At 38.4% G+C, this 13,771-nt stretch overlaps 1 protein-coding gene across 1 annotated transcript in view; it reads right to left on the reverse strand.

The window, feature by feature from the left end:
• The window catches only part of LOC143683220 (uncharacterized), a 51,361-nt gene extending 46,182 nt beyond the window's left edge, over window positions 1-5,179 (reverse strand). The window contains exons 1-2 of the mRNA XM_077159405.1: window positions 5,068-5,179; window positions 4,507-4,674 (exon numbers count right to left, since the gene is read on the reverse strand). Coding sequence (XP_077015520.1) covers window positions 4,507-4,674; window positions 5,068-5,179 — 280 coding nt within the window. The remainder of the gene's footprint in view (window positions 1-4,506; window positions 4,675-5,067) is intronic.
• Between the last annotated feature and the right edge of the window lie 8,592 nt (window positions 5,180-13,771).

The raw sequence follows: 13,771 nt of genomic DNA on the forward strand, positions 1-13,771 counted from the left end.
ATAATGTCTTTGAGGGACTGGAGAGAAAATATGGAACTATTAAACTTTACTACTGGGGAAACTCCTGATACTGTCTTAGACATTAGGGAGTCCCAAGTCAACAGGTCAAGCCCTTGATCTTGAGGCTTACTCTTATGAAGCTTGTTTTTGTAGCAGAGAAGTTAAGCCCACCTATAGTTATGCCTAAGAGTTACTTCCAAAAAACCTCTTTTCTTGCTCAGATGTTGCCTCACTCTCTCTCTCTAAGCCCAACTCTCCATGGAAAACCATTACCCTCCCCCTTACATGGGACATGACATCCAGGGGTGAAAGTCTCCCTGGCAATGTGGTACATGACTCCCATGGGATTGACAACATCTTCCTGCCCAAAAGGGGAAAAGAAATGTAAGAAAATAAGGTATCGATGGCTCAAAGAGTTCAAATAGAGTTGAGAGGTTATTCTAGATGCTACTCGTATGCAAGCTTCAGTGAGATACTGCTAATTACCACGGTTTGCCAAACTCAACCGGAACCAATCCTGTTAACCTGAAAGAACACCAGGGCTTTGTCTGAGATTCTACAAAACTTCACGCACTAAGATTATTTTCTAGAAATCTACAACCTCCAGATAGTTCCTACACCAGATAGATAAATCCTAAAACGCAGAGGGACCAACCTCTCCAAGGATATTAAGTAGTTCTGTCCCCCATCCCATATTATCGACACTCCTTTCCAACATGAAAATGTTAGAATGGGCACAGCCCAAATACCCCTAAAGAATGGGAGAAGGATCAAAGGAGAAGGAGAAGTTATAATAAACATAATAGGATTTAACAAATAAGTATGACTGCTAAATCATCATATTGATATTTCTTTTAGGTTTCAGTGTCTTGGAGCAGCTAGAAGGTAAAGCCTGAAATTGTGGAATTCTAACCCATACCAAACTCTGAAATCTGTTCTATAACTACTTGTTACAAAGTACTTTGAAATTTATTACTTTTTTATGTATATGTTATATTTCGAAATAACAAATGTTTAAAAAAACTAGCTCCCATCTTTGGTATGTAGATGATTATTAATATTCAGTCCTATGAGGGAAGCCTCCCCACAGACACCACTGCCACCCTTAATCTCTTTGCTGAACCACGGTACTGAGTTTCACCTGCTAAGCCTCAAATTGCTTTGCAAAGAGATCTTTATCTTGGGTTTGTCCTCACCCCGGGGAATGCTCCTTGTCCTCTGAGAGAATCCAGGCTATACTCTTGGTTTTGGCAAAGAAACAATTAAGTGTCTCCCTGGATATGGCAGAATATTGCAAGTTCTGGACACCCTGATTTGGAGAAATATGTATGGCATCTATAGGATACTGCTGGAGGACTAGATAGTATCTCCTTAGAGTGGGGAGTAGAGCAGGCTATTCACTGTCCAGGGCACCAAAATTCCGACTCTGATGGCCAATGGAAATGAAGAACAGATAGAGCCACTAAAGCAGCTGCCTCAAACCCAATCTCTGTGATACAGTTAGTCCCCAATTTCTCCCTCCCCACTATTACTCTTGTTTATACCCAAGAGGAAGGAAAACTAGCAAAGAGAACAGGGTACACATGTGAAGCAAATGGATGGTTTATTAAAGAAGGCAAAATTTTCCTACCTAGTGAAGTTCAGTGGAAAGTTCTCCAAAGCCTCCACCAAGCAAACCATCTAGATAGAGATACTCTCACAACCTTAACATGATAAATACTTAAAGGAAAAATTTGGCCAAAACCATTAAGAAAGTTACTTGAAGTTGTGCTTTGTGTGCCCATAACAACCCTAGCAAGCTTGCCTGGCTACCAGCCCAAACACTCCCAGTTCAGTGGTAAGAAACATACCCAGGAGAAGACTGGCAGGCCAACTTCACTCATATGTCACTTTGCCAAGGATTCAAATACCTATTGGTCTTTATACATACCTTTACAGGTGGATAGAAGCCTTTCCTACTCAAACAGAAACAGCAAACACAGTCTCTAAGCTGCTTCTTAAAGAAATTATCCCTAGACTTGGGTTGCCCAATTCCATCCAAAGTGACAATGGGCCAGCTTCATTAGCCACATAACTCAAGAGGTAGCAATGACTCTTGGCATAAAATATCACCTCCATTGTGCCTGGAGACCACAATCCTCCAGGAAAGTAGAAAGAGCCAACAAAACCTTAAAACAAACATTAGCAAAATTATGTCAAGAAGCCTATATGCCAAGGGTACCAAATTTTCCCTTAGCACTCCTCAGAACATGTTTGCCAACAAGGGAGCCCTCCAGCTGAGCCCCTTTGAAATGATATATAGGAGACCATTTTTTTTATTAATTAAAAAAATTAACTAACACAACATTTAGGAATCATTCCATTCTACATATACAATCAGTTAGGAAACCATTTTTAACCCAGGATTTGGTGTTGGATCCAGAAATCCATAATCTAACCAAATACTTCACTTCCCTAGGAATCACACAAAACTCTTACACAGGACCTAGGGGCCCAATTTCTCCCTGCCACAAAGCCAGATTTATCCCCTTATAAGGTGAAACTAGGAGAGCTTGTCTTAATCAAAACCTGGCAAGAAAGCAGGCCCAGCTGGAGCCAAATGGAAGGGACCTTACACTATAATTCTTATTACTCCAAGTAGTAAAAGTCAGTAGAATCACCAGTTGGATTCACCTGTTCAGAGTCAAGCTCCCCAGCTAGGATCTTGTAGACCCTCTTAACCAGAAACAATCCTACAGCTGTCAATCACTGGATGTATTAAAATGCCTACTCAAAAAGAAAGTATAATGAGGTCTCTCTCTCTCCTTTGTGTTCTACTATTCCTTACACCTTTCATTCTATCCAAACATCTCTTAAAAAGCCTCTTAAGTTACACTTCCCAGCACCTCAATCTGTTCCATTGTTAGCTGTGCCCTAAAAATTCTAGATCCACTGTAGCTTGGCCAGCCAACAGTACATACTGGGAAACTGCGAAACTTTCCATTTCTCCAACTCTGCAGTGCACAGAACCTTGCTCTCATTATACATGGAACCTCCTAGACTCCTTCAAAGGATCACTCTTCTACCTTTTAGACCAATTTAAGGCTCATTAACCCACAACACCTCCCATTGTTGGTGCTATAGACTCCAAAGTAACAACAGCCTCCAACATTACTTTCCCTTTTCGCATCAAGTCAAACTCCATCAAAGGTCTATACTTGGGAGACATACCACCTAATTTGTGCAAATCCATGATTTTTGTCCATCCAAAAGGACTAACTTGGGACCATGAAGTGATAGCTACAAGCCCCAAAAACCAAGTCCAAGGGAACCGCAAGCAAGAGACCTTGTTTCCTGCTACAATATCAATCATATCCTCATAGCTAAGTTGGATGAAGCAGCAACTCTTAAGCAAATCCTTAACTGCTGGAATAAAACCCAATTCTGCCAAAACAAGCCCAAACCCAAGTTTTTCCTAAAAACTTAACAGGAAGAGTACTGTAAAGTAGACCCCAGAGTAACAAGCTCCTTCATTAATATGACCTGGCAAAATAGAAAGTCACCTGGCATTCATTTTTAAGCACCCTGAAACACCATCATCTCTGCTTTCACCTATAACTGCCATTCGAATGAGTCTTTCCAATATATGCTTTACAACCAGGAGGCAGATAAGGGCAAAAATACCTGTGGAGTAACCTTAAGACTGACTAGGCAACCATCTGGCTGCATTACTTCAATCTGCAAACATCTTGCTACCCTATACTTCGATGTCACCCTCAGAGCATTGGAAGATTTATTCTTTCTCTATTGAAATAATACCTACCTAAGTTTACCCAGCAATTGGACTGGCTCCTGCTCTTTAGTCTAGGCTAGTCCAGAACTATTCTATTTACCAGACTCTAATCCAATTCCTTTCCTCTCTTTCATGGCAGTTTTCTGACCAAAATGTTGCACTTCCTCTCCTAATTCCTCTTTTATGGGGCACCACACTCGTAGCCACCGAACCAACCACCAATTCCATCACAACCTCTCCTTAGAGCTCACATGTAGTGTAGAATCCACAGAATGAACCCTAGGCCTCCTCCAGATCCAAATAGAGTTCCTGGCAGCAGTAGTGCTCCAAAACAGGTGAGCGTTGAATACACTCATTGCAGCCCAAGAGGGAACTTGTCTCTTCTTACAAGAAGAATGCTGCTTTTATGCCAACCACTTATATGAAATTCAAGAAAACATATGGGACTTTGGGAACAATCCAGATGAATTAAGAAACAATGCTGGAAGCAACTGGAATCTTTTCCCACATCTACCTAAACTACTTGGATCCTCCCTTTTCTAGGTTCTTTAATTCCCTTTCTTCTCATTCTTATGTTTAGCCTATGTATATTTAACCTGCTTGTAAAATTTGTTTTCAAGAGACTACAAGCATTCCACACTAAGCACATACTCACGCATGAATATCAAGCTATTACAGATGAGGACCAGCTTACCCTCATGCTTACTAGAATAGAGTAAGAGTTTTGCCTTTACCTTGCAGGTAAGGTCTACTGTCCTTAAAACAGCAGGAAGTAATTTCAGAAGACAGACTTTCACCGCTCAGCCTCCCCTTACGATGAAGGGTGTTTAACTCTTCCAGGGGGAAATTGAGGTTGGACGGAATAGGGCATCCAGGCTGTGTCCCTGGTCTTCTATCTAGCTCTAACTCCAGAAAGAGTTAAAGGACAGGTGCAAAATTCATGGGACAAAATTTCTCTTAAAGCCTCTAAACCTCCCCAAACTATAAAGCTTGTGAAACCAGGGGTCTGAAGAGGACTCTTAGTTAATGACAGAAAGCATGAGGTCATAAACATTGTTAAACATCTGCCAAAGACAAATTTTTAGTATGTGATGAAACTCCACAAGCGTAGACAGCTATGCTGAAACAAAGAAGGCACCTGGCGTTCAAAGGCTGTGATGGGAAATTATTGAAAAGGCCTTCCTATATAAAAGGCTAACCCACTCCACTTGAGCCATGCCTCTGCCTTGAGCACATCCACATTAATTTCTTTAATAGGTACTCTCTCTCTCTCTTTAATGAACTTTACTACTTACTCCTACAAGCCCTTTCCTGTCTCTGAATTCTTTCTGCAATGAGAGCCCAAAACCTGGAACAGGGCTCAGCTGACGCTGATGTTAGCAGAGCTCTGGTTACACTGGAGACCATCGCCTTAACCCTACAAAGGTATTGTCATCCAGGTGGTGCTGTAACTGAGTCATCAAAGGTCATTCCACTGTTTCCATCAAGCTAGCTGTATTAGGATAAATACGGAACATGTTAAGACCAGTGAATTACATGAGCATGGGCCCACTGACACACTTCATTTCCTGTGAAGTGAGGCCCTGGTTCAGAACCAATGTGTAGAATACCCTGCTGGTAGATAACACATTTTATAAATTGTGTGTGGGGAAGGCAAATTCATATCCAGAGTAAGTGTCCTTTTTGTAAGAACAAAGCATTACCCTTTCCATGACGGAAACAACTTATGTTCAACATACCACCAGGAAGTTGGCTGGTCACCTTGAATGGTGTCTTATTACATACCCAATGTTGTTTTCTGCTTTTGGCAGAATCAGCCACTCCAGAAATGGCTGGATTTTGTATTACATCAACTTTCTTTTGCAAACTCATCTTTGCTGTGCAGTTAGTGTTTGCATTCTTTTTGTTTTCTTGGTGTTTTTTTGCAGGTTTATGTCTTTACTTATTTTTCTGTCATTTGTGTGCGCTTCGGGGGAAGAGAAGAAAGTTGCTCATTTAATTTCCCTAATATGGATTTAGATACTTCCTTCATGGTTGCTTTTACTATCAGATATGGTAATATCCATTAAACTCAAAAGCCTCACAACTAGCAGACCAAATCTCCCTCTGATTAGAAAGAGAAAGGGAGGGTACTGATGAGTTCTACGGCTTTTCCCAGAATGAGGCAAGATAGAATAAAGTATAGAGGCTGTATTCCCTGATTTCCTATTCAGCTCTGAAAGAGTTAATGCACAACTGCAAACTTCTTAGAAGGAGAATTTCTCCCTATAGTCCCCAAACCCCCCAAAGCCATAAAGCTTGTAAAATCATGGGCCCCAAAATGACTCTTAGTCAATAATTGAAAGCCTGGAGTCATAAAGATTGTTAAATTGTGTGCCCCGAACAAACTTTAACACGTGACAGAGCTCCACAAGCACAGATAGCTATCTCTTCCTGAAACAAAGAAGACACCTGGCATTTAAAGGTTGAAATGGAAAATCACTACTAGCAAGACTTCCTTCACTCCCAGCAAACCCTCCCTATAAAGTAAGTTAACCCATGCAGCTTGGGCATGGCTCTCTCTTCTGCACGTAGACGTAGATGTTAATTTCTTTAGCACATACCAACCTTATAATAAACTTTACTGCTCACTGTTAATTGCCTTCTCATCCCTGAATTCTTTTTCATGGCCTCACTCTGAGCCTGGAGTGGGGCTTGGCTCTGCTATCAACAGAGCTCTGGTTACAGGAATATATGAGTGTATTATCATGAGTGTGATTTGCCTGTGAGAAGGAGATTAATATTCTTTCTCTATTCTGGTCTAGAGTGACTAAAAGACTTTAAGTTGTAACAGCCTGAGAATGCAGAAGACTCATTTTTATCTAGGAGACTAAAACAGATGTGAGAAATTGAAAATGAACTTACGACTGGATTCTGGAGTCTGAACTGAAACAAAGAAAACAAAAACAAAATTTTTACTTGAATGAAAAGGGAGACTGATTTTCACTATTACCTTTTTTGATTACTAACACAATAAAATTTGACAATTCTGATATATTAAAAATTAATACTTTCATTAAAAATCAGTATATTCTAATTTTCAAAAGTCAACTAATGTTATAGGATTATAGCAAATTTTTTTTCCTTATCACAAACATTCACAATCAGGTTTACTCTTTCAAATGAAACTGCTCTGTGCTGGTTTGAAACTGTTAGGTACCCCAGAAAAGCCACGTCCTTTTTTCCTGATTCAATCTCGTCGGGGCAGCTGTTTCTTTTAATCTTGATTCAATATTGTGGGGTGGAAACTTTGATTAGATTGTTTCCATGGAGATGTGGCACCCAAACTCAGTTGTGGGTGGGACCTTTTTATTGGATTGTTTCCATGGGAGATGTGACACACCTAATTGTGGGTATAGCCTTCTTATTAGTTGGAGATGTGACTCTGCCCATTCAAGGTGGGTCTTGATTAGTTTACTGGAGTCCGTTAAAAGAGGAGACATTTTGGGGAAAAGCTCAGCGCCAACAGAGACACAGACATTTGAAGATGCTTGGAGTGATGACTGAGAGAGCAGACACTTAGATGTTCGGAGATGCAGAGCCCAGAAGAAGTCCCATACACCTTCCCATGAAATTCTTAGCAAGTCAGAAGCCAGAATTTTGCACTGGAGGAGCTACAGGAAGGCCTACAGACTCTTAGAAAGGAAAATACTGGAATCAGAAGCTGGAAACCAGGAACAAGGACCAGCAGACACTGGCCACATGACTTTCCATGTGACAGACACTGGCCTTTCTTTTTTTTAAAATACCAAAAAAAAAACCCCAAACAAATGCAAACATTCTTCACTTTTGATCATTTCATTCTACATATATAATCAGTAATTCAAAATATTATCACACAGTTGCATATTTATCATCATGATCATTTCTTGGAACATTTGCATCTATTCAGAAAAAGAAATAAAAAAAACAGAAAAAAATTCATATATAAATGAATTTTACCTCTCTCTTTCATTGATCACTAGCATTTCAATCTAAATTTATTTTAACATTTGTTCCCCTATTATTTATTTTTATTCCATATGTTCTACTCGTCTGTTGACAAGGTAGATAGAAGGAGCATCAAACACAAGGTTTTCAATCACACAGTCACATTGTGAAAGCTATAACATTATACAATCAACTCCAAGAAACATGGCTACTGGAACACAGCACTACATTTTCAGGTAGTTCCCTCCAGCCTCTCCATTACATCTTGACTAACAAGGTGATATCTATTTAATGCATAAGAATAACCTCCAGGATAACCTCTTGATTCTGTTTGGAATCTCTCAGCCATTGATACTTTATTTTGCCTCATTTCACTCGTCCCCCTTTTGGTTGAAAAGATTTTCTCAATCCCTTGATGCTGAGTCTCAGCTATTCTAGGTTTTTTCTCAATCCCTTGATGCTCATTCTAGGATTTCTGTCCCATGTTGCCAGGAAGGTCCACACCCCTGGGAGTCATGCCCCACATAGACAGGGGGAGAGTGGTGAGTTTGCTTGTTGTGTTGGCTGGACAGAGAGGGCACATCTGAGCAGCAAAAGAGGTTCTCTTGGGGGTGACTCTTAGGCCTAATTTTAAGTAGGCTTGACCTATCCTTTGTGGGGTTAAGTTTCATACAAAGAAACCCTAAGATTGGGGGCTCAGCCTATAGCTTTGGTTGTCAGCACTGCTTGTGAGAATATCAAGAATTCAACTTGGGGAAGTTGAATTTTCCCCCTTTCTCACTATTCCCCGAAGGGGACTTTGCAAATACTTTTTTATTCAATGTTCAAATCACTCTGGGATTTATTGGGGCATCACTCTGGACAAACCTACAAAATCTCATGCCCTACTCAAGGTTCCATGTACTTATGGTGTTCAATTAAGCTGTCTACATAAGTTATATTTGGAAATGCACTAGTCAAAATATAAATATTGTACCAAATAAACATTTTTAGATGCTGGCCTTTCTTGAGTAAAGGTATTTTTTTCTGGATGCCTTAGTTTGGACATTTTTAAGGGTTTAGAACTGTAAACTCATAACTTAATAAATTCCCTTCATAAAAGCTAAACCATTTCTGGTGTATTGCATTCTGGCAGCATCAGCAAACTAATACACACTCAGTTAAATTGTGTATTAAATTAAATATAGGCTCTTTCTTCTGGAATTTATTTAAATATTTGATAACAGCTTTCCAAAGACGGGAGTTCTTATATTTTCAATTTTATATAGTATACACTGACTGGCTTCCTATTTCAAAGATGAGCTCTTCTTGACCCTCTACTCAACACCTCAGCTTTACTTTCTTGTGGGGGACAAAATTCTAATATGATCCTCAAAGAGTCACATCCTTGAAATATAAGCGTAGAGATAGAATAAACAGTATAACAAGTGCATAAAATTCAAGTATTCTAAAACTCTTAAATTATGTAAGAAATGTTAAAAGTAGCAGTTTGTACCATATCTTAAATATAATATATTGGTTATTGGAAACCAATTAAAGAATAGTAATAGTATAAATACAAATGTGCAAGGAGAGCAGGAACTGGAATATTAAATTAATCCAGAAGAAAGTCAAAAGGAAAAAGAGAAAAAAACAGAATATGTGGAAAAATGTTATTTATTTATTTATTTATTTATTTATTTATTTATTTATATGCTGTATGGTGGGGTCACATTTCATTATTTTTCCATGTAAGTATCCTGTTACTGTAGCACCATTTGTTGAATTTTTTTGGTTTCCTTTTGTGTGTGTGTGTGTGTGTTCTGGGAAGTACATGGACTGGGATTTGAACCCAGGTCTCCCACATGACAGGCAAGAATTCTACTAGTGAACTATGCTTGCATCCCTGGAACAATGTTATTTTTTAACCTAAAATAATGATCTTTTTTTAAAAAACTCAAATATATAATTATATTGAATGTAAATGGACTACATTCTGCAACTATAGGACAAGGATTCCCATTTTGGATTTTAAAAAAATCACAGATATGTACTGCTTGCAAGTCACATCTTAAATATATAGGCATTAAAAGGTTGAAGCTTAAATGAAAATTAAGGGAAAATATCAAACATGAATGCCAAACTAAACCAAGTTAGGCTTTAAGGCATGTAACATTTCAATAGTCAAAGAGTGGCAATGACTTAGCATAAAAGGGCCAATCACAAGGAAGATATAAGATTTTGAAATTATATATATTCCCCTGTCCATACCCCCACATGGAGTAAATAGATGAAGCAAATATCAATAAGATCTAAAAGATTTGAGAACAAAATGAACTCCTGTGAACACACTTGACCTAATTGGCTGTTCCAGAATATTACTCTCCACAGTTATGGAACATATTCTGTAGGAATGTACAAGGAATTTACAAAATTGTCCATGTGATAAGCCACAAAGTAAATGACTGAGGTCATTTGAAGTATATATATGTATTATACTATATTTGATATATAAATATATAATATATAAGCATGTAAAATTAAGCTAGAAGAGGTGTTAAAAAGAGAACTAAAATATCTCAAAATAGTTTGAAATTATGTACTATATCTCTTGAACTACCATTCATCAAAGAAGAAGTGAAAATGCATGGTAGAAAATATTTTCAAAGAATGATATGAGAAATACACACATAAAAAGTTTTGGGAGGGAGCTGGGGGTGAGAGGGTAGTTCAGTGGTAGAATTCTTGTCTGTCATGCGGGAGACCTGGGTTTGATTCCGGGTCCATGCACTTCCCAAACAAAGAAACCAACAGAAACAACCAAACAATTCAACAAATGGTGCTGCAATGATGGGATACTCACATGGAAAAAGAATACAGCATACAAAAAAAAAGTTTTCGGAGGAAGATAAGTTCATGCTTAGGGGTAATTTTATAGGTTTAAGTGTATAATTTCGAAAAGAAAAGCTAAGAAATCATTAATTAATGTATTTACCTGAACATGCTATATGAAAGAAGAGGATTTCAGAAAAATGTAGTAAGGACCTCTGAAAATTCTATCATACATAAAAAGAAATAGCAAAAATTTTTAGAATTAATTTTTCCAAACATGCAAATTCACTATACCCTTCAGCAACCGCTGGAACATTTATTCAAGAAAAATACCTGGTTCTTCATAAGAACAGGAGCTTTGTGGCATTTTAAGTTACTCCTTTCCTATCCCCCACTCTCTAGCTTTGTGGTAGGCTTGAAAACAAACAGCTTGCATCTGCAGTGGAACCATCAGCCACTGGAGAAGGCAGAATGGGGTTGGGACTTCTTCAAAGCCCCATTGTCCTGAAAATTGTCATTATTTGGACTGTTTGGGGTTTCCCTGGAAGACCCCACTTCAAGGCTTCTTGTATTCAACCTTCCTTAACGTTTTACCATTGCAAACAGCCTTTCCCCAAGCAGTTGCATTGAAAGCATTTATAGGCAATTGTTTAACATTCTGGTTGTCTGAGATGGTTGACAACAGTTGGGACAAATGATAGGCTAATCAAAAAGCCTAAAATGTAAATCTAGGGAATGAAATGTCCACAGGGGCTTTGTAAAGCTCTGACATATTCCTGTGGGTATTGAAGGCCTTGAGAATGTGAAGGGCCATACACATGCTCAGAGATGTGAGCATGCTGAGGCAACACACGAGGGGGCCCTAATTCTCAGCTCTGGGTGACCTATAGCCACTATACCAACAGGAAGTGAAGTCTGAGGCAAACTTGTCAACTGCCTGGCTGAGGGCTGAACAAAGGCCTCAATAGGCACACAACCCCTCAATAAAGATGGGAAGACTGTCATAGATGAAAAGACATCTATGTATTCTCAGAAGAATTAGGGATTCCTCATGTAATAAGTCAAACCCTTAATCTTAGGGTTTACCCTTATGAAACTTATTCCTGCAAAGGAGAAGCTAAGCCTACTTATAATTATGCCTAAGAGTCACCCTCAGAGAACCTCTTTTGTTGCTCAGATGTGGCCTCTCTCTCAGCTGACTCTGCAAATAAACTTGCTACCCTCTTTCCTACATGGGACATTACTTGCAGAAGTGTAAGCCTCAGTATCAGCCTGGCCCTAACATTGTGGGATTCAAAATGCCTTCTTGACCCAAAGGGGGAAAATAAATGGAGCAAAATAAAGCAGAGGCTAAGAGATTTCAAATAGAGTTGAGAGGTCATTCTGGAGGTTATTCTTATGCATTATATAGATGTTTCTTTTTAGTTTCTTGTGTATTAGAACAGCTAGAAGGAAATACCTGAAACTGTTGAACTGTAATCCTGTAGACTTGATTATTGATGATGACCGTTCTAGTTTCCTAGCTGCAGGAATGCAATACACCAGAAACAGAATGGCTTTTAAAAAGGGGAATTTAATAAGTTGCTAGTTTATAGTTCTAAGACCGAGAAAATATCCTAATTAAAACAAGTCTATAGAAATGTCCAATCGAAGGCATCCAGGGAAAGATACCTCGGTTCAAGAAGGCCAATGATATTCAGGGTTTCTCTCTCAAGTGAGAAGGCACATGGCAAACACAGTCAGAGTTTGTCTCTCATCTGGAAGGGCACATGGTGAACATGGCATCATCTACCAGCTTCTTCTCCTGGCTTCCTGTTTCATGAAGCTCCCCAGGAGGCGCTTTCCTTTTTCATCTCCAAAGGTCACTGGCTTGTGGGCTCTTGTGGTTATGTCAATCTTCTCTGACTTTCTCTGAATCACACTTGTTCTTCAAAATGTTTCCTCTTTTATAGGACTCCAGAAACTTCTCAAGACCCACCCAAATGGGTAGAGACATGTTGTCTCTAATCCAGCTTAACAACCACTTTTGACTAAATCACATCATCCAGGGAGATACTCTGATTACAATTTTAAACATACAGTATTGAATAGGGATTATTCTGTCTTTATGAAATGCGATTTAGATTAAAATCTGGCTTTTGTAGGGTCCATACATCTTTTCAAACCAGCACAACTGAACAGATATATAGCTTTTACCATGTGACCATGTGATTGTGAAAACATTGTGACTGACACTCCCTTATTCTAGTGTATAGGCAGATAAATAATAAAATAGAGACATAAATAAATAAATGGGGGGAGATGAGGGGTATGGAATGTTGGGGTGCCCTTTAAAATTTTTATTTCATTTCATTTCATTTTTTTGGAGTAGTGAAAATGTTCTAAAATTGATTGTGGTGATGCAGGCAAAACCATATGATGATACAGTGAGCCATTGATTGCATACTTTGGATGGATTATATGGTATGTGAATCTATCAATAAAATTGCATTAAAGAAAGAATTAAGGAAAAATTAAGGCATTTGCAGATAAAGAAAAGCTAAGAAAATTCGTTGCTGGGAGAACTGTTTTATAGAAATAATTACATCTATAAAATAGCTTTATAGCAACATCTAGATTGGTTTTTTATTTAATAACTGGACTGTAGTTCTAGTCAAGGTAACACATCAAAAAGCATCACAGCCCATCCCTTGTCACTTTAGCACCCATACACTTCCTTAAACCATACTTAATCTCCAAGTAAAGAGACTGATAAAATTATACTTCTGCCTCACATGACACAACTACCTTGCGTATAACTGATAACATGCTGTTTTTCCCCAGAAAAAGGATGCAAAGTTCTTTGGTGATATTACTCTTTTCCTTTGTTATCTGCAACCTAAATAGTGTGATACAATGCTAACTTCTATTAATCCATTTTGTGCCAGGTGACAAGCCAATAAGAAAGAAAACAGAAAATATTGGTTAAGAAATACAACCATGATCATAATAAAATTAGGAAGTAATATTCATAAGTATTACAGTTTTGAAGACATTGATATTTTCTTTTTCTATTCTGGTCTAGAGTGATTAAAGGACTTGCAGGTATAACAGCCTGAGAATGCAGAAGACTTATTTTTATCTATGAGACTAAATGACATGTGAGAAATTGAAAATGAACTTACGTATGGATTCTGGAGTCTCAACTAAAACAATGAAAAGAAAAACAAAATTTTTATT

This window comes from Tamandua tetradactyla, chromosome 5, assembly GCF_023851605.1.
Source record: "Tamandua tetradactyla isolate mTamTet1 chromosome 5, mTamTet1.pri, whole genome shotgun sequence".
Taxonomy (NCBI): Eukaryota; Metazoa; Chordata; class Mammalia; order Pilosa; family Myrmecophagidae; genus Tamandua; species Tamandua tetradactyla.